General features: G+C 44.3%; 1 protein-coding gene across 1 annotated transcript in view; it reads right to left on the reverse strand.

Annotated features, from left to right (window-relative positions):
- PCNX2 (pecanex 2) overlaps positions 1-23,196 on the reverse strand; it is a 133,395-nt gene that overhangs the window by 8,540 nt on the left and 101,659 nt on the right. The window contains exons 27-33 of the mRNA XM_083731981.1: positions 20,970-21,223; positions 17,198-17,431; positions 16,588-16,691; positions 10,316-10,460; positions 9,401-9,631; positions 8,279-8,553; positions 7,204-7,382 (exon numbers count right to left, since the gene is read on the reverse strand). Of these exons, the coding sequence (XP_083588107.1) occupies positions 7,204-7,382; positions 8,279-8,553; positions 9,401-9,631; positions 10,316-10,460; positions 16,588-16,691; positions 17,198-17,431; positions 20,970-21,223 (1,422 nt within the window). The remainder of the gene's footprint in view (positions 1-7,203; positions 7,383-8,278; positions 8,554-9,400; positions 9,632-10,315; positions 10,461-16,587; positions 16,692-17,197; positions 17,432-20,969; positions 21,224-23,196) is intronic.

Consider the following 23,196-nt stretch of genomic DNA (forward strand, 5'->3'; position numbering starts at 1 on the left):
GGAGACTGGGTCTGGTTAGCAGCCCAGGCAGTTCCGGCCAGATCGTTGGCCAAGAAGAAGCTCGGGCACAAGCAGTTAGGGCCTTACCAAGTAGAGGCGCAGATCAACCCAGTGGCCTTCCGTTTAACACTCCCGGAGGGGTCCAGAATGCACCCGGTCTTTCATAGATCAGTGCTCACACCCTACAAAGAGCCCCACAGGTTTCAGGCACCAGGGACAGCGCCAGACCCGCTCAGGGAAGCGCCCAAAAAGGGGGGGTCGCCGAGGAGGGGGCCACTCAACGAAGCCACTGAGATTTTAGACTCAAGGTGGGGGGGAGGACGGGATTGAATATCTTCTCGCCACAGAGGACACCCCGGCCAGCGCCAACACGTGGGTGCCGGATTACGCATTGGAGGAGCAGTTACTCAAGGAAGAATTCCATACACTTTTCCCGCACAAGCCTATGCCGGCGGGCTTTTTCGATGATTGTCTGTTCACACCCACACTCTCGGCCAGCACTTTCCGGGGTTTCTCGTCAGCGGAGGACTCGGCTCCGGGAGGCAGCTCCCCAGAGGGATCGCTCTCAGGTTTTGGCACGGGGGGATCTTATTGGTGGGAGGACCAACCCGAAGTGGGATGGCGCAGAGACGTGCCGGAGGGACCCTGCGAAGTGGCGGCACCTCAGGCGACAGGGGGAGAAGGGGTTGTGAGTGATTTGGGGGCGGCCTCAGATTTCGAACACACCGCCCAGGAGATGGAAGCGGAGGGAATCGCAGTCGACGAGCCCATGGAGGACTTTCCGGACTTCTCACGATGGCTGCACGCCTCGGGGGACGAACTGTATCCTGAACTCACCCCGACAACTCTAGAGCACCCGGAACCCGCACCTGAAGAGGGGGAGGGGGAAGGGGGGGCTTCGAGGGGGGATGGATGTCAGGGGTTCATAAGGAGAGACACAGGAGGGGGAGCAAATGGAGAGTGAGGAGGAGGAGTACGAGGGGGGCGCAGGCAGTGACAGTGGCCAGAGTTATTCCACAAGCCTCTCTAGCGAATTGGAGGACTCACAGAAGGGAGCGCCGGTGGCCAGAGCGAAGGGGGGTCCAGGGGGGAAGCCCCAGGAGGAAGGGGCCAGCGGGGAGTCCCTGAGCAGCAGCTGGAGATCAGGACCAGCGTCTCCACCAGAGCGCAGTGGGGAGGGGGAGTCCCAGGAGTCGGGACCAGTGTCCTCACCACCAGAGGGAGGAGAGGAGTCAGGTTTGGCAACACCCACATCAGGAAGCGGGGAAACGGTCAGAAGGAAAGTCACCGGCTGGGCGCGCGCGCCAAGTTCAAATGTACAGGAGCGCGGCACAGCGGGGAGCCCGGGAAGGGAGCCAGGTCCTAAAGCCCGCCGGAGGGAGGGGCAAGACTCAGGAGGCTCAGCGTCAGAGGAGTCCAGGAAGGAGGGAACCCCAGAGGGCAGAAGGACCCAGCGCAGGAAAGAGCAGCGCAAGAGGTGGAGCCGGGCTAGAATCTTAAACTGGTGTGGGTGGAGCAGTGAGTCAGAGGGGACTTAGCCGGTCTAGCGTGGAGACGTGGGTCTGCGCGCCCAGAGCTTGGAAATGGAAACTAAACTTTAATAAAGACTTTTGTATATAACATCCACTGTGCGTTGGTCCTCTGTGAGCTGGGACCTAGCGGCAGTCCTGACACCTGAAAATCCCAAAGAGCTTTAGGGATACAGAAAATTAGAGTGCTACTGGCAATCTGGCCAACTAGTAGGTGACATCATCCAAACTATGCATCCATTCCAATGCAATTCCATGGCAAAACATCCAAGACTTTTACAGCAGTTCTTAACTGTGCTTTATTGAAAGTAAATCCCACGGATTGCAATGAGACTCGCTTCCAAGTCTCCAAGTATCTTTAGGATTCCAGCTTTGGCACAGGAACACAGTCTTATAAGCAATGGTCACAATCCAACACACAATCCCTTGGCTCCGATTCAGAGAAAGTTTACTCACTCTTAAGCCCTAATTTATTTATCACTGATCTGAATGGGTTGGGACTTACCTCGGAAGTGGGCTTGTGCAAGCATAACTCTACCTTACAGATTTTAGATGTGATTGCCCATCTGCTGGCTTGATCAGTGTCAAACATGGAATGAGAGGAGAGCAAGGGGAAAGTATTGGGAGCAGAGTGGAAGCAGGGAAGGGTCACCAAAAGTGGACAGAAAGCACCAGTGCAAACATTACCAATACAATGACTATAGGCATAAGACCATGAAACAAGAGAAGGTTGAGCAGAATGACGCTGGACCTCTGAACAGACAGACCTGAGAATGTTGTGAATCTTTATTGTTGGTATCAGAAAGCAGTACCGAGTTGACCTATTTGAACCGCTGCCCCCTGCTCTTCACATTAATTGTCCTTACAACTGTGGAGAAGCCAAGATTTCCCCTTGGAGTGCCTTGGCTGTACTTGCTGAATTGGGAGGAGATTAACTGAGCAGCAGGAGTAATTTAACAGTGGAAGTAATATCTAGGTTTCTTTTCGCCTCTTCCATATGAGTTGTTGAGACAATAAACAAACAAGTCCTGAATGCCCAGAACATCTGCTTGAGCAAATGTCTCTGTAACATTAACAGCAGGGATCTTACATGTGCCATTTGTGGCTTCCCTGTGCTGCTTTTATACCTGTGTTTTGAAAGCAACACTGAACATTGGCTCTGTTATTCAAACAAATTAAAATGTTCGCCGCCCAAATCTTTTGATGCCACAGCCATTACTGTGGACTAGCAGATTTGCAGGACACGGACAGGGAACCAACATGTTGCTGAACCACAATTCTGATTATCCCCCAACAGTGGCAGACTTTGGGCCCTCCAATTTCGGTGGTGCCCTGTGTAACGCTAAAATTCTCTTGTGCTCTGCTCTACAGCATTGCTGTGGCACGCTCTGCAGGGCAGCACCCAGTGCTGCCACACCAGTCGCGCCACCCTAGAATTGCCTCTGCCTCCACTGTCAGCTGTGCTGACTGGGGCTGATGGGAACGGGAGTCTAACAGCATCCGGAGTGCAACATTTCCTTATCCCTGTTGTACGTAATAGTAATTAGCTTCCTAGGAACTCTTATGGGTCATCTTTTGCTTCTCTGCACAGGAACAGCAATCCTGCAATAAATATTTTTTTCAATCCTATGCACCTCTTGAAGCCCCCATCCTCTAGGTATGTGTGCATAGGGACTTGGAGGGACACCAAAAGCCAGTCTAGTGCAGGAGCTCATGCTGGAGTTTAATGGGTGAGACTTGGGTTTACACCAACTCAGCCTTTAAGTTCAGGGGTGTGTGTGTGTCTGCTTAACCTACTTCACAGGGATGTTGTGTGGGAACAAAAGTTGACCAACCTGACAGCTGCTGCTTGGAGCTTTTTGGAGGAAGGGAAGCAAACAAAGCAACAGCCCCAGAAGTACCTTGTGCACAGCAAACTCAGGCTCTTAAGGACTGCTGCTGCTGCTGCTGCTGCTGCCTGATGAGGGCCTGAAGAACCCTGCCCTTGCCTCTTTCCACCTGGCTTGGAGCAGGGCTTGACAGGCTTCACAAGGACTGCAGCTGCTTTTAAATTGTTTTTAATTTTAATTTGTGTTGTTTTAAATGAGACCATCTTGGCTGTGAGCCCTGGAAGATCTGCACCCTGTCTTGCTGACCCTCTCCCACCTGGCCTGGGAGAGTGGAGCGCTGACTGACTCCAGCTACAGAAGCTGAAGCTGTTGAACAGATTCTTGGGCTGGAGTATTGTTTATTGATATTATTATTGCATCTTTAGTTTTAGATCTTACAATTTACGTGGAAATTGTTTCCATTTGGTTGTGTACTTTTCGATGTGTTTTATTTATTGTTTATGACTTCTGTCATGTTTGTAATTATGTAAATCTTGTCATGTCGTAAGCCGCCTTGAGCATAGTTTCAACTATGGAAACGCGGCATACAAATAAAATGATGATGATGATGAAACTCATAACAAAAGAGCACCGCTAACTCCTTAAGTCACCTGGAGTTGCTCTGATGATGCAGTGCAGACACAGCCGGTCCTTAACTGTGTGCCATGCAAAGGCTTTGTGTGAGATGCTCTCGTGATGCAGTTCTAATTCAGGACACTGAGATACACAATTGCATCAGAGTACCTGGATCAGCTTGCAATACCAGCACAAGGGCACCTGCCGAAGCATCCTGATTTAACATTACTAGTATAGCAACTCAAAGGTCTGGGTTGGAGCAAATGACTTCAGAGGCTCAGCTGCAATTGGAAATCTTCTCTGCTGTCATGAGAAGGAGTTCTTGGATAGTAAAAAGTAGCAGCAGTCAAAAGGAGAGACTGGCTCACGTTGCAATATAATAATATGCAAGTAATGCAGGCCACTTGGCGATTCTGTGAATAATTCTGTGTTATTAAAATTAAAATATTCCAGTAATAGCAAAATCTATAAATCATTCACACTAACTGGAATTGAACCAATGGTCATGGTTATACGCTTAAGCTGAGAAAGAATCAACCCCCTTTAGGGCTTTCGACATGACTAGTAGCAAAACAAGCTACATGCTGTCATCGCAAATGTGAGGTCATCTCCTGGTAAATAAAAATCAACCCACTATTCTCTAGTGGAACAGCGAACTTAACCTCGTGGGGTGTTGGCGGAATGTAATGCACATATACTGTTAATGCTGTTCCTGTTTAATGAGTAGCCTAGCCACTTTTGGGGTGTGTGTGTGAATTTATATACATTACTCATAAAGTTTATATACTAAGTGATTGTAAAAAAAAAACCCCTCAAAGCAGCTTACAAAAATAATAAAACAGTAAAATTATCAGTAAAGACAAACTATTTAAAACATTTTTTAAAAAAAAATCATTAAAATCAGCAATGCGGAACTGGATGTGCATCTTGCTCACCTATTAGCACTGCACCAGTAAGCATTTCTACTTTTTCTGCTTAAAATAACAAGCAGCCTGTTTTCAGAGCTGGCATGACAGGTTGTGGTGGCCCCCGAGTCTAAGCCCTGTGGTTCCTATTAAAGAGGCGCAACGCTATTAATCATCTGGCACACCTTTGAACATGCATCCTCAGATAGCGCTGCAGTTTGGAAGAGAACTGGAGGGAATCTTCCACTTTAAACTGTAATTAGATGCAGGCCTTCACAGCAAACTTCTGCTGTGACAATACACTTTTTTTGAACATTCGCTTCTTCAAGCTCAGAGTCTGGATTAAATTCTGTTTCTGGGTCTGTTGATTATTTTAATGTTAATACCTTTATATAAAAAATTACAGCTAGGAAGTGAAACAAGGGAATCTGGTACCCTGATGTTCACAGTCAAGTGTGGCCAAACATCTGTTCACAATTTCAGCAGCTAAGCTGACCACTGTCCAGAAATATTGCATATTTGTCTTTTAATTAAATGGTTGCAGTGCTGTACAGTAGACCACCCATATTTGCACATAAATAACCAAATATCTGCAAACATTTGGAAAACAAAGGCTCCACTATACACTTAAGACACTTTTTCGAGGCGTCTAACCCACTCCCATTGTGCCTGGTTCTACTCAGGTCATAAAAAAACAACTATAACCGAATTTTGCAGATGCCAATATAATTAAATATTAAATTAAGAAACATTTAAACCCACTTGGGCATCTCATGATTATTATATTGCAATTAAGCCTGCCCTCCCAATTATTCCAGCACCAGTTTACAAGAATAAACAGTCATATGTGTTCAGTTAGGCCAAGTTAGAAGACGCAGCAGCAATTTTAATCTTGCAGTTTTCATTTATGGGAAGATCATTTCCAGCCTTGCCTATTAATGGCAAGGATTTGAAGTTTCAGCAAGTAGCTGTAGAATCTATACCTAAATATAGCAAATGCAGCTAACTTGAAGGTTCAACAAATCCAATATCTCCTACTGGACCATTTCATCTTTGCAAGGGCACATAAAGAGATATTCATAGAAAGTACCATAGAAACCTCTGCACCTGTTTGTCTGATCTTTAGCCATCTTCAGGGACGCGGGTGGTGCTGTGGGTTAAACCACAGAGCCTAGGGCTTGCCGATCAGAAGGTCGGCGGTTCAAATCCCCGCGACGGGGTGAGCTCCCGTTGCTCGGTCCCTGCTCCTGCCAACCTAGCAGTTCGAAAGCATGTCAAAGTGCAAGTAGATAAGTAGGTACCGCTCCGGCAGGAAGGTAAACGGCATTTCCGTGTGCTGCTCTGGTTGGTCAGAAGCGGCTTAGTCATGCTGGCCGCATGACCCGGAAGCTGTACGCCAGCTCCCTCGGCCAATAAAGTGAGATGAGCGTCGCAACCCCAGAGTTGGTCACAACTGGACCTAATGGTCAGGAATCCCTTCACCTTTACCTTTAGCCATCTTCAACTGCTCAGAAATGACTAGTACCCCAGCCAATGCCACCCAGTTTGGTCAAAAGGTTATAGCCATTTGTTTATTTGCCTGTTGTCAGGGGAGGGACGCAGGGGGATACAGAGAGCCTCCGGTGATTCTGAGAAGCAGCTCCTCGTCCGGCGGTGGAGAAAGCCACACCTCCAGTGGAGCTGAGGGGGAGGTGGGTAGCCGGGTGAAGGGAGGGCTCGAAGATGCAACGGAGAGCCCAAGCACCTCACCTAGTCCAGCCAGCCAGGAGGTGGGTAGCCGGGTGAAGGGAGGGCTCGAAGATGCAACGGAGAGCCCAAGCGCCTCACCTAGTCCAGCCAGCCAGGAGGCACCCATGTCGCTTCCGTCGCCCTGCTTCCGCAGAGAGGTGAAACGTAAGGAGGGGAGGCAGAGATTTGGGGTGTCTAAGTTCTTATACTGGGGGAAAAACCGGAAAGGGGTACTCCCGGAATCTGTAAGTGACTGAGACAGACATGAACTTTGGGGTTCTGCACTGTAAATAGTTTGCACCAATTAAACCTGTAAAAGACAGGTCGGAGTCCTGCCTGGTTACTCACGAGCAACCATCTCGTGCCACACCTGGCACCTGTGTAAGTCAATAAGGAGATATAAAAGACTCTGGATTTTCCAAAGTGAGGTTCTGATTCGGACCCAAGGAGAAGCAGGCCATTCCTGAAAGCAGTCCAAGTTGAACTGGCCCACTTTCTGAAGCACCCAAGAGTGTCCTGAACCGAATCTTACCTTTGCTGCACTCCCCCAATAGATATTGTAAAGCAAAAAGTAAAATAAATGAATAGTGTAAATACCTGAAAACTGAGCCACTTTTAAAGAGGGCTGCAGCTGGGGTGTGCTGTTCCTTGTATGCTGGGCGCTGCTGCTCTGACTTGAATTATTAACTGGATTGCTGCTGGAAGATCCATTTCTACCTGCTCCTTCCTCAAGGTTTCCTCCACTGTTGTGGCTTGGATGGCAGTCTTTCCGCATCCTGTTTAAAATACAAGGGAACAAAAGGGGACCCCAAAATTGTCAGGCGCACCCACAGCTGGCTATGAAAAAGGACTCACAGCAGTGAGGAGGGGGAAAGTCTTCCATTGTTCATGAAGGACACTTTGTCACAGTGAGCCTCCCTCAGTTAGCAGCTACCTGAATATAGGAAATGCAAGGAATTCAGCAGGCAACAATGACTCAAGACCAGAATCACTGAAGCAGAGGAACAGATGTAAAACAGGGCCCTTTCTGTGGTGGCAGCCCAGCAACGGAATGCCTTCCACAGACGACGCTGGCCTTTGGGGCACCAGCTGAAGGCACTTTTTATTTCCCCACCCACATCTTTTTGTAAGTTCTGTAGTTTGGCACTCTACTGTTGTCAACTTCTGTTTTCTGGTTGTTACTTTCAGTTTGTGAGTTTTATGTTGTGTAAGGTTTTATGGTTTCATTAGCATTCAAACATTTATATGTGTGTACAACTGTTTTTAACTTTTTCTGTTAACTTTACTTGGCAAATAAATACTATAAGCAGAGTAAACACAAGGCCCTGTGGATTGCACTGTGCTTTAATTCCTGAAAGGAAGAGCTCCAGGAAAGCAGCAAATACAACAAGGAGATGCTCTATTTTGTTTTAACAGAACAAGAAGATCAGCACACGGAGCCTTCACACTTGTTTAAAGGGAGGGCAGGCTGGCCACTTAGCACACTTTCTCTTCTGACCCAACTCAGGTGTACACAAATCTTGGGCTGGAGTGAAGGACATTAAAGGGAAAAAGCTGTATGTCCCCCAAGCAATTTATATATTTTGAGAGCCCTGCTCCCCCTACAAAAGAACACACACACAAACTCATTTCCAGATGTGACTGAACATCTGCTGTGGTGCCACCAGCTTACCTAAGCCACTTGTTTCTGAACCATCTTTTGATGTTGTCCAGGCTAATTGGTCCACCCCAAACATTCTTCAGTTGTCTGTGGGTCCCTATATAGGATGTGGTTAAAGGGGAAACATACATAGGGTACCCCAGAGGCTGGTCGCACGAGGAGTTAATCAGGTTCCTCAAAACCTGCTTGTTGTTCTGGATGCTGCCTCGCTCTGGGTTGCGGTTGCGTAAAAATATCAGTTCCTGTTGCTGTCCAGCCCAGAGCCCTCGGACACATTCCTTGTTAACCTAAAAAGCAAACATACGGATATGCCAACATGCTCCCCAAAACACCTTAAGCGCAAATCTTAAAGGAAAGCTTTATGCATTTGTTTTTTGATGGTATTTAAAAACTTCAAGGCTCAACAGGATATATACAGGAACAAATAATATGTGTCAGTAATAATATGGTAATCCATTTGTTAACTGCAGTACGTATACTCATCCATCTTCACTGGGGAAGAGTAATAACTCTTTGTATATGGTAACATTTACTCGTATAGTGAAGGGCAAGGGAAGGTAGACAAATCAACAGATTGTTTCTTGGTGTCTGTAAAGCATTGGTGCAACAGAATTAAAGAAAAACTTCAACCACATGCACTATCAGGAATGTGATAAATAAAATATTCAGGAAAAATGAAATGATCACAGGTAGACTTTCAACAGTATGTTAATCATATATTGTTTTTTGTGTGATGATACATTGTTAATTTTCTTTTTTAAAGCTGTGTTTTATCTCCGCCCCCCTGCATTGTTTCTTATTATAATAATAAAATAAAGAAGGAAAGAAACACAAGATACTTAGCTTTCTATTGCAGCACAGGGAGGTGCAGATCATTTGGGTTTGTATCGCTATATGGTTAAGTCTCTTGGTTGCCCTGCACTTAGTTGTATCTGAGCAGTCAGGACTTTCCTATGTATTTTCTTTTCTTTTTCTTTTTTAAAGAGAGAATATGATTTTTGTCGACCTTCCTAATTGGTGTGTCCATGACAGGGGACATCTTTTTAGACAATCATTATTCATTTATTTGTGTGTGAGAGAGAGACATATTATGAGCATAAGAGCAAAACAATGAAAATTATGCAGCTGTGGTACCTTGATCACTTTGAAGCTTAAGTAGCTTTTGTGGAGCATAATAATTTTGTATTCGTCTGTCCCTTCTTCCACCACATGCCTCAAAGTGAGAAGCTCCTCTTTGTTTGAGAGAACAGCACTACGCCAGGCAGGATCACCTTCATGGCAGATTACCACTTTTTCTTCAAATGACTGAATTGCCTCATAAAGGATGGCAGGATCCTCATATTCATCCGGACAGGTAAACTGGTCCTTTTATTAAATGAAAAGGCATTGCTATGATCAAAAAGTTCTGTGAAGAAGATGGAGGTTGTTGGCAGCAGCAGCGTATGCAATCTTGCTCCCCATGAGATTTGCCAGAAAAGTGTTTACTTCAGCTCAGAAAAGACTTCATTGGAGAGTAACATAATTAGAGGAAAGGGAGTTCAGAGCAGCTACCACCACACAGAAAAAAGCAGAAACCACACCCACTGAAGTCTCCTGAGGATTTAAATGGATCTGAAAAGTTTCGCTTGAAAGCTTTGGAAGGAAATCTGATTAGTTTATGGGCTGAACATCTACTCTGAGTCAGAGACTCAAACTGTGGCAAACTAATAGGCAGTAATCCAAGTCTACCTTGAACTCAATTCACACTCTAAAATGAACTGGCTTTAATAACACATTCTCACCATTTCACTATACAAGTAAAGTAACTGGTGAGTTTGCATGTAGGCAGAAGGCTTAAGAAGTACAGGAGAAATCATTTTAGTTCTACAGAAAAAATGTTTAAGAAAACCACAACTGCACTGCTGTGTTTTATTGATCCATTTGAGAGAATTGAGGGCCTCCTTTTTACAGCTACCATATATTGTAATCATTATAAAAACAATATTTCGAAATATAAACAGTATTATTGGTAATGGTGCTAGAGAAAAGCATAAAGCGAGGAAAACTTGCCTGATGAAGTTTCAATGACATTCTGATTGCAGGAGCAACAACCTTGTGTAACAGATCCATATCTGCAAACACCCATTCATCTCTTGATGTGATGCGAAAGTCTCCTTTGAACAAGGCATGGAGTCCATGGAGGAAGGACTCTAAACTGTGGAAGAATGCCGTTAGTTAATCTCTTTCACCCAACAACACTGTCATTGGAGGACCAGCTTCTGTGGCCAGGGCTTATCTTTTTCGTGGCCCAGTTGGTTCACCACCTAGGGCATTTCCTGCACAAGGATAGCCAGGCCAGAGTTTTGCATGCTGTGATAACTTCCTAATTCTACTACTGCAATGTCCTCTCTGTAGGGCTGCCCTTGAAGGTGGTCCAAAAACCTGCAGCTAGTGCCTTATACTGTCACTAGATTGCTGACTGGTAGTGGTGGCTGGTGCCCATTGGAACTGGTAGAGTGTAGGGCAAGGAGACCAATATTAAGTGAAGTCAGAACCACTGCTAATTCTCATTTTGTCCCATTCTTCCTCTTCCCTGCTGAGTTCTATAATAGCAGCATGTAGACTAAGGAAGTAGAAGCTGACAGCTGGTACCACCCCCAGGTAGTCCCACCCCCGGGACTGGATGTAAGAAGGCAGGAAGGCAAGTGGTGGCTGGCTGAGGGCAGAATGAGACTGGTGGGGCGGTGCTGTGCTCCTTTTGTCCAAGCGGACCAGTCTCCACTGGCACCCATATTTCAGGATTTGCACTGATGTTACCAGGCTCAATCTAAGGTTCTTATGTTGACATATAAAGTCCTGAATGCCTGGGACCTATATATGTGAGAAAATGCCAACCGTCTAAGGACCTGATAGCAGCAGAGGAGACCCTTCCCTTCACAAATGGCTGCCTTGTATTCAAACCATAGAGTTGGAAGGGGCCACAAGTGCCACTGAGTCCAACCCCCCTGAAATGCAGGAATTGTTTGCCCAATGTGGGGCTCAAACTCCCCAACCCTGAGATTAAGAGTCTCACTCTTGACCAGCTGAGCTACATCTCTGGCTTTAGTGCCGACGCCTTGCCAATCTACCCCCAACATTGCCTGCTCTCGCTGGCCATTCTCCCAAGTTTCTGTCCCTTTCCCCTCTACCCGATCTGTCTGATTGCAAATGCCAGAGACTGAAGCTGGGACCTTCCCTATACAAAGTGCGAGCTCTTCCGCTGAGCTACAATCCCCCTCAGACTCAAAGAACAGATGTTTGCATGAGTTTATTATTCTTAAAAAAAGTAAAAACTACTTATGCAGTTGCCTTGAAGCATGTTTTCCAGGAAACTAGGTTATGCTTTTCAGGAAACCAGAACTAGACCTTGGAGCATTGGTTTCAACCCCACAGGATGTTGTTTCGTCTACCTGACATGGTTTTACCATTTTTACAAGAGCTTATTTTTGATTGTGTCCTTGGAGAGGATGTTAGAAGTTCTTTTATATATATATTACCATTCCTCTTTCTTTCTTTTTTTTAAAAAAATACAATTTAAATAAAATGTGAACTTCCTACATAGCAGAGCATTTTTAATTATATTCAGGAGTAGAAAAAAATGTGTGTAGACCAAAAGTAGAAGTGCTGTATTGAAACCGAGGTTTGACTGGGCACTTTCTTAAACTCTCTGTTCTTCTTACAGAGCTTCAAAACAATGCTGCTATTTTTTGTTTCTGCTAGCATACTGTTAAAACTGACAAACAGCAGCAGGAGGAAAGCTTATTGAAAGACTGCTCTATTTCAGCACTGACCATGAATGGAAAAGCTCACATATATTGGGCACAGGCAAAGCTTTTGAGTGTCAAATGCACATAAGCACATAGTATGCACATAAGCACATAGTAACAAAGAGAGTGTTCACACAACTTTAATGTTTGTGGAAGTCAGGAAGGGCCAGAGTTCAGGGGCAAAACATTTGCTTTGCCTGCAGGTTCCAGGTGTCTCCAGGAAGGGCTGAAAAAGCTCCTGACAGAAACCAGCCAGTCAGAGCAGACAATACTAACCTAGAGGGACCAATCGTCTGACTCAGTATAAGCCTGCTTCCTGTTTTCCTATGCAAGTCACATGACAGCACTGTGCATACCCTGTAAGTGCCCCAATTTTCCAGGAACAGTCCCGGAATTATGAAAGCCATCTGGGCTTCTGATTTGAACATGGAATGTTTCTATTTTCTCCACCAGTGCTGCCACCTCTGAGCTTGGGGAAGAGGATGATTGTACATCTGCAGATGGGCAATTGTTCTGAGTGGTGGTGGAAATATGGGCATCCAAAGACCCTTAAAATATTATGCCCATCTGCAGATGTACTAGGACCAGAAGAAAATGTACTACTGATCGCAGAGAAGGCAACAGCTTATTTGCTGGGTTTTTATAAAGTGGGATTTGGATTTATTACCAAGGAACGTGCATTTTAATATCATCTCACTAATAACATTAACAGCTATGGTAACAGTGGCACAAGACATCAGCTGCAACAATAGAGCTCTGGGTGAGAGCTTTTATTGGACCCACATTCACAATTACCGGGAATAATTCAGCTTATTATAGAAATGCATGGAGGGCTCAGTCTGCCTAAATGCAAACAGCCAGTTCAGCAACTTGAACTTCTTAAAAGCAAAGTAGATGCACATTAGGAGCAAAATAGTAGGAGACAATTACACAGCTCCATTATTTTAAATATTTTATATGTCTTTCAGTGTCATATGATGAGATCAGGTTATGAAAGCAGAGATGAAATAAAATATGCAAATTTTATGACTGTACCAAAGCTGTTACTCGAAACTGTCTAAATTTCTCTTTTCGATGTATGGCAGATCTATTAGTTCAAATCTATTGCATTTCCTCAGTTTAACATGCATTCTTGGGAAGACTTTAATAAGGTTATATCGAAATTTTCCTAGCTTTCTTATTCTCAAAACCTCCCTCAGGGCCCTTCTTCTTCTTCTGGCCTGTTGGCCAATTTATTTTATTTTATTTAATGGGTTTTTAATCTTCTTCTCAGGATATTTATCCTCACAAGGTGCTTTACAACATAATCATGTAACTTTCACAATACACTAAAAATCCAAATGATTAAAGTACAATAAAATAAAAATAACATTAAAAATAGCAGTAGCAAACAAAACCATTATAAAACCCCAGCACTAAAAATTAACTAAATACAGACTGGAATAAAATAAAAGGTGATCAAAAAAGAGGCCATATACATTTCCCTGCAGAGGGCTATTTCACAGATATGGAGCTGCCACCACAGGAAAGCGCCTGTCCCTTATACTAACTAACCTGAAAGCTCTCACCTCTGGACCACAGTTCAGGTGGTCCTTCAGATAGCATGGTCCCAAACCGTTTAAGTTTAATGCCTTAAATTGGGCCTGGGGAAAACAGGCAGCCAATGTAATTGGCGAAGAGTAGATGTAATATGGGGACGCGGGTGGCGCTGTGGGTTAAACCACAGAGCCTAGGGCTTGCCGATCAGAAGGTTGGCGGTTCGAATCCCTGTGACAGGGTGAGCTCCTGTTGTTCGGTCCTGGCTCCTGCCCACCTAGCAGTTCAAAAGCACGTCAAAGTGCAAGTGGATAAATAGGTACCGCTCCAATGGGAAGGTAAACGGCGTTTCCATGCGCTGCTCTGGTTCGCCAGAAGCGGCTCAGTCATGCTGGCCACATGGCCCGGAAGCTGTACGCCAACTCCCTCGGTCTATAGAGGAAGATGAGTGCTGCAACCCCAGAGTCGGTCACGACTGGACCTAATGGTCAGGGGTCCTTTTACCTTCACCTAGATGTAATATGAGCGAACCACCGAGCTCCACAAGCGTTCTAGACACTGCATTCTGCACCAATTTAAGTTGGGGTCTCCAATGTGATGCCCATGTGGCAACGGTGCCCAGAAAGACTCTGAGCTTAGCCCACCCCCACCCCCCGCTGACTGCCCCCTTTATCATGATGTGGTGAGGGTGCTACCTTTCCCTTTTTAAAGAGCTTAATAGAGCTGAAGTAGGAAGAGCAGAACTCCTTCCCACTTCCTTTTTGGGTTCCTCAGATTGGCATCTGAGCAACTGAACAGAAAGAGGAGCAACACAGAGGTAAGATGGAAAGGGGCAATCTAGGAAAGTAGGAGAAGGAAATGAAACGGTCAATGGGAAGAAAACGGGGTGACAAATGCGTAAAAAGAAGAAGAGAGAACAGGACACAGAAATTGGATCCAGTAAAACAGATCCTCTTGAAAACATGTGTTTTTTCATTGGTCGTCCCCCCCCCCATTACCATTGATCCCAACTGCCTCCATTAATTGAGCCATAAAAATAATGGATCTAGACATCTGAAGGCAGCCCTGTTTAGGGACACTTTTAATGTTTGATGGATTATTGTATTTTAATTTTTGTTGGAAGCCGCCCAGAGTGGCTGGGGAAGCCTAGCCAGATGGGCGGGGTATAAATAATAAATAAATAAATAAATAAATAAATAAATAAATAAATAAATAAATGTAATATAGCTGGGTCATATAAGAGGCTGTCTAGCTAGAAGGATATGCATCCTTTCTATAGCTATGCTGTGCTTCTTAATTAGCAACTGTACTGCATAATTTGAAAGATAATGTTTGGCTTCTCCTGACGTTCACAGTGACAGGTAACAGAAATGTTATTTACATACATTGCATGAGAATATTTACCTTCATGGTTTACCATTAAAATCTTCCCATTAATTGATTAAAGGTAATTCATGTGTAAATGGATGCAAATTGCCAGCGTACATATATAATGTAAACTTCACTTTGCATGTAGTAGCATACAGCTCAGCGTTGCTCTCTAAATATGCATTTTGCCTTGTAAACAGTAATGGCTTTTAAATGAATGTAGCATCAACATGAAACAAGCTACATAAAAGGCCCGGTCTTACTTGTTGTCTGCTAAATCCTACATAACTTTACTGTGCATAATAACACCATTCTCTTCTTGGCATACGGCCTAGCAGTGAGTCGTGGGTTTATACACAGCTCTGATGCCAATGTGATAAGGTACAGTTGAGACCCTCCACCTTGTGCAGTTCCCAGCTCCAATCCACACACATGTGAAGCATAGGCATGGCAGAGTCATCAAAATGGCATTATTGTATTGGCTGCATCCACATCTCCTGAAAAACCATGGCTTATTGCAGGGATGGGGAACCTCTGGCCCATAGGCTAAATTTGGCCTGCCAAGCCTCCCTATTTGGCTCAGAAGGCCATGTGGGGAAGGCACGGCCACCTAGTGCCATGCATGTAGGGCAGGGCTACAAAGGAATACTTGGCAGCTTAGATTGGGCTTTAATTAATGTGCATGAGCACAAATAAGCCCTAGTCAACCTTTGACTCATCATGTGCTCCCCCTCTTCTTCCCCAACAGCCAAGAGGGAAAATTCAGCAGCATTTCCTTCCATGTCACATCCACAGTTACCCCAAATTTAAAGCACACAACTTCTCTTGAAGAATTCAGCTTCAGGGAAAGTGTGGTGGTTCTGAATATCATTGCACTGTGCATGTCATGTTCCATTGCACCCCAGATCATGTCAAGGAAATGTGTGAACTAACCCATGGCAGCCAAGAGGTTCTGCTACTTCAACATGTTTCTTGAAGAGAGGTTTAAATTAAAGGAACCTGTCCCCCCTGTGCAGAAACATTAAACATTAAAAGGGAGGTGTATAAAATGCCCGCCACTTTTCTCTCTTTTATAGTGGATGGAAACTTGGGTGTTTCAAATGCACACTAGATCAGTTGGTGAGTCCAAAGTATGACTTAACCAGTTATCTAATTTTCATTAAAAATGTCACCACCATATTGCGAACCATGTCTCCTTGGAACAACAGAAGTGAGGGATGGTCTCAACTGCACAACAGGGGGAAATCTTTTAGTGCTATACACTTATTATTAGGGGGAAAGCTCCATTGAGAACTGTGGGATGTACTTTTCAGGTCAACATGCAATATTTACACTGTAAATCACCAAAGCAAAAAGTACACAATCTTCTTCCAATTCTGCCAATTCATCTGGCTATTTTGGTTTCATTGGTGAAATTAACTCTCAAGATAATCATTAAGTTTTGTATTTCATTAGGGACAACTAAGTAACAAATGCTGCCATTTGTAACTGTAACCATTTTTTTTTACAAATGATTTTACACCTATCTCTCGTGTTTTTCCTTTCTTCCACTACCCCTGCAGAATTTAATGGCAAATGAAAAACCAGCAAACTATTACATCCATAATTTCCATGGCATTGGTATAAAATTACCTGATGGCCATATTGTGCGATGCTGTTCCTAGTGCTCTCCTACCCAAAATGCACAGGGCAAAGGAAAGAGTTACCAGAGGAGAATCTTCATCACACTCTATTGGCTGAAAAATAGTTACAAGTTTTCAGTTAATCCCCAAGGGGAGGGAGGGACATTGCCAGTGCAACAACCCATTGTGCTTTGATGCAAATATGCACAAAAAGTACCACTGTTGTCTTTGTGACTAAAGTCTTTTAATTTCATAACATATCAGTGTAAGGTGCACTAGATCATTTCCACAGCAGGTCATACCCAGTAGCTAACAAGATACATACGCTCTCTCTATTCCCAACACTTTCTGCTTTCTCAAGTGTTACCATCATGTTTCTCCTCCATTTTGCTCCCCAGTTCTTACAACCAATTCAGTGAAGGAGCTCTTTGGAGTCAGCCCAAGAGCCTCTTATCTCACTGGAAGACGAGTACCATGTTTACCACAATGTATTGCTGATGGCTTGCGCTCCAATAAACTTCCTTGTTTTGATTTGGAACATCTGTTCCTAACAAGAATTCAAGTAAAGGCGAGAACCCGTCCCACCCCCATTAAATCAGCAGCGTTAGACCGAAATGTACCTCCATTCTTTTTGCAGCACAGAACTGAATCCAGTCCAAGTAAACACTGCAGAAACTTGCCCTGGTGATTCCTTGAAGGCAAGGGATATAGTCATCGTCAATGTTAATATTGAACATTGCAAGGTCCCGCTCTATGTAATGCCACTTGGAGAAAGGCTGCAGTGTTTTTTGGAACGACTCATCTCTTAGCCAATGTAGGATTTTGGGGGAGCTTGCAGTAAAGTATATAATGCTCTGTAAAAGAAAAAGGAAAGAAGATGATGTTGCTTGTTTTAATAACACGAGAAGCCAGAAGTTATTTAAATACTACAAAGGTGAGAGGCAAGCCATCTAAGGAGAACAAAGTGATAATCTCTAATATCTTATTGCAGTTATGCAACCCCTTCAGTCTTACATGCCCCTGGACCTTTGACGAATCACAAACAATGGGGATGATGAGACTGTATTTCAAGTGTGCACAATAAATGAATGGAAAGAGCAACAGTAAAATTAGGAGGTAAAGAGGCCACAATAGAACAAGCACAATTACTCTACCTATTTAAAATTCATGGGTGCCACACTCTCAGTTGCATATTCAAATTAGCAAGTAAATGTGGAAAATAGGCCCTACTTAGTGCACAGAAACAAGACAGAGTGATGGATACAAACCAAGGACAGGTTTTTTTGTGCAGAGCCTGATAAGCACAGAGCCTTTTAAGAAGAGCCATAAAAATGGAACTCAACACACACACACACACACACACACACACACAAGACAGCAGCAGACTTATTCTTTAAATATATTTTTTTAAGGAATAAATTGAAAAGCGAATGTGTAGGCACTGGGGGAATAAATAACCGGCAGTAACCAGGCAGGAAATTATTTCAAATATATGCAGAAAGGCTATAGGAACTGACCCACTTTATTAGAGGAGAACAAAAATTCTTTTTATGTGGAGAAATAGTCTCCTCCACCTCCCCCCGGCTGTCAATTGAATGGCAAGTTGGACAAAAAGAGAGAGAATCAATTCAAAAAGCCAACTGCTAGCATTGTTTAAAAGATAAATGTGAAATCTTCAAGCATATGATAGTGTAAAATTAAATATTTTGAAACAAGATGCTAATTCTGCTATTCCAGCATGTTTACATAGCAGCATGCTTTCCTCAAAAGAAATTCCTGATTTCTAGTATTAGGTCTTTAACCTCTAATTCTCCTTCTCTTTTGATTCAATGTATTCCAGCCTCCTTGATTAATTTTAAATACAGCTTGTGCATAAACATGTTCCTACACTTCAGAATGATAAAAGCAGAATAGGGAAAACCTTCCACTTGTCTTAGATCGTACTGATGTCTAATCCTTAACTCCAGTATCCGTCATGTACCCTACATCAGGTTCCCAGTGTCATCCTGTGGAGGGCTCAGATTCAGATGATGCACATTCATCCCACCTTGGAGGGAGGGTGGGAGCCCTCAGCAGACCCTTCTGCAGCATCCCAGCCTGAAGACCTGGCTCTCCCTGCATCCTCATAGTCTGAGGATGATTACTGCACTGTAGCATAAGCTATGGGCCCTTTAACAGTTTTAGACAGCTCTCTCAGTAGGCTAGAGCCACTGGAAGATAATGCCTTGGCAGCCTTTGGATGACTCTGGTCCTTTGCTGAGACAACACCTTGCAAAGCTCAGCCAGCATCAGTGTTATTTATTAAAAACATTTGTACTCCCCCCCCCCAATAACAAAAAGTACTATGTGTGTCTTATTAAGACCAGAATGAGACATGTTATAATCTTTGTTGATCTCTGGATTAAGTTAATGCTAAAATAGCTAATCTGTGCGTTTACAGATGTTGATCTGAATGTTTGGTTTCTTCATGGGCTCATTTTTGAAGAATGACTGAGGTAAGAGCCTAATTTAGGGCCGGTTCAGAGGTTGATGGCCAAGGTAGAGCACAGGACCTGGTCTTGGGTTTGTATGCACCAGTGCCTTGCATGTAAAAACTGGAGTATTACTCAGGAATGCACGTGTAAAGGCATTTAATATGATTTGGGGAGGAGTGGTGGTGCAGAAATGGCTACTTCCCATACTTCCCATTATTTATTTAATTTATATCCCACCCTTCCTCCCAAAGGGACCCAATAAACACATCTGTAATAAAAATGCAATTAAAATAAAATAAAATTCAAAACATTTAAAAACTGTTGAAATATCTAAAAACAATTAAACACCACAAAACTTTTTAAAACACATTTAAAAACAGATGTAACCAAATCATGTGTTTGAATAGGACAGCTGAAAAAGAAAAGTTTTCAGTAGGCATCTTAAAAGGGTACAGTGGTGGCAGTTGCCTAATGTCAGTTATTGAGTGAATCGTGCATATTATATTCAGACCACATGCTATTACTTACATTTAGTGTCTGGTATCTGCTATTCTCAGATCTCCGTCCTTAAGATCGTAAGAACTGCTCTGCTGGATCAGATCAAATACCTAGTCCAGCATCCTGTTCCCCACGTTGGCCAGTGCCCGAGGCCACATAGGATATTACTGTAAACATCCCTCATTTTAGTCTCGGCCTCCCATTTACTAAATTCAATATTCATCAGGCGTAGAGAAAGAAGCAATGCATTCTCTGGCAGTCATTGCAACAAGGGTGATTTATCTCAAGGATTTATTTTATGAAATAAAGAAACGCATCTCCAACACAGCTGGATGTCCATCTTTGTTAGTCAATATCACAAACTGATCAAAGTAGTCAATAAATTCCATCCACTCTCTCCATGGTTAAGAGGAAAGGAACACAAGCACTTTTCTTAAAGATGATGACTGAAAGCTAAAATGGGATGACTTAATCTGCAATTATTACTTTTGCTAAATCTGTGACTAGCTGCCTGATCCTATTGAAAATGGCTGTTGTAGAAGCCTCTCAGCATCCCGTTCATCAATCGCTTAATGTGATAGCCTGGCATTTGCTGTGTTTGCTGCCCATTGCCCTACATTTGACCTTGATGCAAGTGTTGGCAAGGCAGGTCAGTGACAATGGCTGGTCATCATTGTGTGGGTGCTGTTTTAGTGAGAGTCCTTTGCATCCACTAGACACAGTTTTGGAAAAAAATACCATGTTTTGTTCTCATCACAGTGTTGCACCTGTATGGGAATGAGGGGATGGGTCTGTTGATTAGACCAGTTCATGGAGGGTACAGCTATCAATGGCTATGTTCTGCCTCCACATAAGAGGCAGTTCACCTGTGAGTACTGGTTTGCTGGAATCACATGCGGGGAGAGTGCTTTTGCCTTCAGGACTGCTTGTGGACTTCCCCCAGACATCTGGTTGGCCCCTGTCAGAACAGAATTATGGACTAGATGGGCCTTCGGTCTGATCTAGCAGAGTTGTACTTACGTTTTTTATATTCTGAGGTTGTTGTGTTGGTTTGTTTTCTGGTTATACAGATTGTAGCACAGTCAGGGCCGGCCTAAGACATTTTGCCACCTGAGGCAAACCATAAAATGGCACTCCCCTCCTACGCCATCTCCCCATGAAGATCTATGTCAAGAACAAGGGGGGCGGGATAAAGTTCTACACTGGGACCTGCTGCCCCTGTGGATTCTGCCACTTGAGGAAATGGCCTTACTTTGCCTCATGGGTGGGCCAGCCCTGAGCACAGTGTTGTGATTCATGACATCGCAATTATGCAGCAGCCAATGCCCCCAAAACCTATTTGCTTCTGGTTCACACATGGGTTTGGGCTGCCAGATTGCAGGCCATTCTTCCCAGAGGTACTGACAGACACCACTTTTACCTTGATGTAATATCGGATGAGTATTCTTCGCAGATCAAACACTTGGAGCATTGTGGCAGCGTTGTTGTCAATAATGCTATAGCCTTCCAGGATATACTGAGTCCGCGTTATTTCCCAGGTCAGCCACCGAAGGTTAAAAGCTGCATTGCACGACAGCAAGTGAGGCAGGCGTCCAGGTTTGCAGCAGCAGCAGCCTTCATTGTCCTCATCTCCTTCTGTTATAGCCTCCACCTCCCTTTGTTGGCAATATGTCCCTTGGAGTGTAGTAATAATTGAAAAGCAGAAGGACACAATGGCAGTTACTGGTGAGATCAATGCGAATGAAACTGTTTGTGGCTAATACTTGGTGCTCCTTCAAATACTTAATAAATGGCAAGTGGGAAGGGGAGGGGGTGGAGGGGAGAGCTCCAGCATGGAATAAAATGTGCCAATTAATCTGTGCTCGAGAGAGAGCGGTGAGGTACAGACTGTTGATTTCACCTTATAAAGTAAAATATGCTGAATTCTATGCTTTAGGCAGCCTGGCATAAATTATATGGAGCCTAATTATATCTAAATGCTTTACCTTAAATGTAGAATGATAGGGATTTAGAAGTGCATGCCAGAGTCTTTGCTTTCAGAAGGAATATCTAAATGATCAACCCAGAGTGCTCTTTGTGCTTTTACAGACCTGTTATACCCAGGTGGGACATGTTCAGCAACAGGACCCCCTCCCACCAAAAAAAGTAAGAGTGCTTTGCCTATAAAAGTCAAGATTTGTTATTAATAACATGCTAACTGTAGACTTCCCTTTACCTAAGTAATCAGTGGAATTCAATTAGCAGCAAGCCATAGGGTACTGCAGCTGTTTTGGCCACATATGAGAGTCAGTACAGCACAGTGTTTAGAACAGGAACCCCAGGCTTAGGGGCTGAATGTGACCCCTTGGCACATCTCTGGCCCATGCCCACTTTCTTCATGCCGCGCTTCTCACCTGCTCTGCTCTGCGAGTGCTTTTGCCTGCCTGGAATGAAATCAGAAATGCCAAGAGGCAGGTGTCCTAGACAGGGTTGAAGAGCCTATGAATGAGTTTGGAAAAGGGAGAAGGAACTTAAGACCTTGTCCCTAGCCATGTACCTGCTTCTGGTCTGCTGGGGCTGATGCTCGCTCCCTTAGGGCCCAGAAATGCCTGCCCGGAACATGAGCTTTGCTGAAGTCTTATGCACCAGTGGGCCAAATAGGAGTGGAATCCTATTTTGCATGAGTTGTGTGGAGTTCCTGAATCTTCCCTATGCACCATTAAAACCTTCTCTGGAGAGTCCCCAAATCCCCAGTGCACAAGTGGAGGTCTGTTCCACTGATGCACAGGTGGCATTAGATATAACCCTATGGCCTTTAAAACAAAACAAAACTAACTAACTAACTAACTAACTAACTAACTAACTAACTAACTACCGTATTTTTCGCACCATAGAATGCACTGGACAAAAGGATGCACCTTGTTTTAGAAAGGGGAGAACAAGAAAAAAAAATCTCCCCCTCTCTGCCCAGCGCCCCTTCAGTGAAGCGGCAGGAGGCGCTGTGCAGAGAGGGGGAGAATTTTCCCCCTCTTGTTTTCCCCCTCTAAAACAAGGTGCCGTTTAAGTTGCCTTCAGGCGGCTACCTTGGAAGCCTGGAGAGCGAGAGGGGTTGGTGCGCATCGACCCCTCTCACTCTCCTGGCTTCAGGTTCCTTTCGACCTGCTCTTTGGGGCTGGTGGGGGGAAGCCCACCACCAGCCCTAAAGAGCAGGTTGGGGAGCAGCAGAAAGGCGCACAGCGGAGAGGCTGCTGCAATAGCCGCGTGTCACCTCTCCAGCCGGGAGAGGGTTGCGGGGCTATGGTGTCTTCGCTCCATAGGACGCACACACATTTTTGAAGGGGAAAAAGTGCGTCCTATAGAGCAAAAAATACGGTAACTAAAACTGGTCTATTGTGCACTTGGTGGGGGGAAAGTCTACATTGTTTTATTCAACTTACTAATAAATAGTTTCACATTCTGTCTCTAATTCCTCTATGATAGCAATGCATTACTGCACTTAGGCTAGCAAGCAAAAGTCTGCTGTTTGGCTTTTTGATTTAAATTCCAAATTATGCTTTTGGGGCTAAAGCAGCAGGTATCATGTGCATCAAGACCAAAATATAATTTCCCAGACCTCCATGAACCAAAAAAGCATTAAGCTCCACACTGTTTTCTTTCTAACCAATTAA

Source organism: Podarcis gaigeae (assembly GCF_964106915.1).
Source record: "Podarcis gaigeae genome assembly, chromosome: 3".
In the NCBI taxonomy this organism is placed as follows: Eukaryota; Metazoa; Chordata; class Lepidosauria; order Squamata; family Lacertidae; genus Podarcis; species Podarcis gaigeae.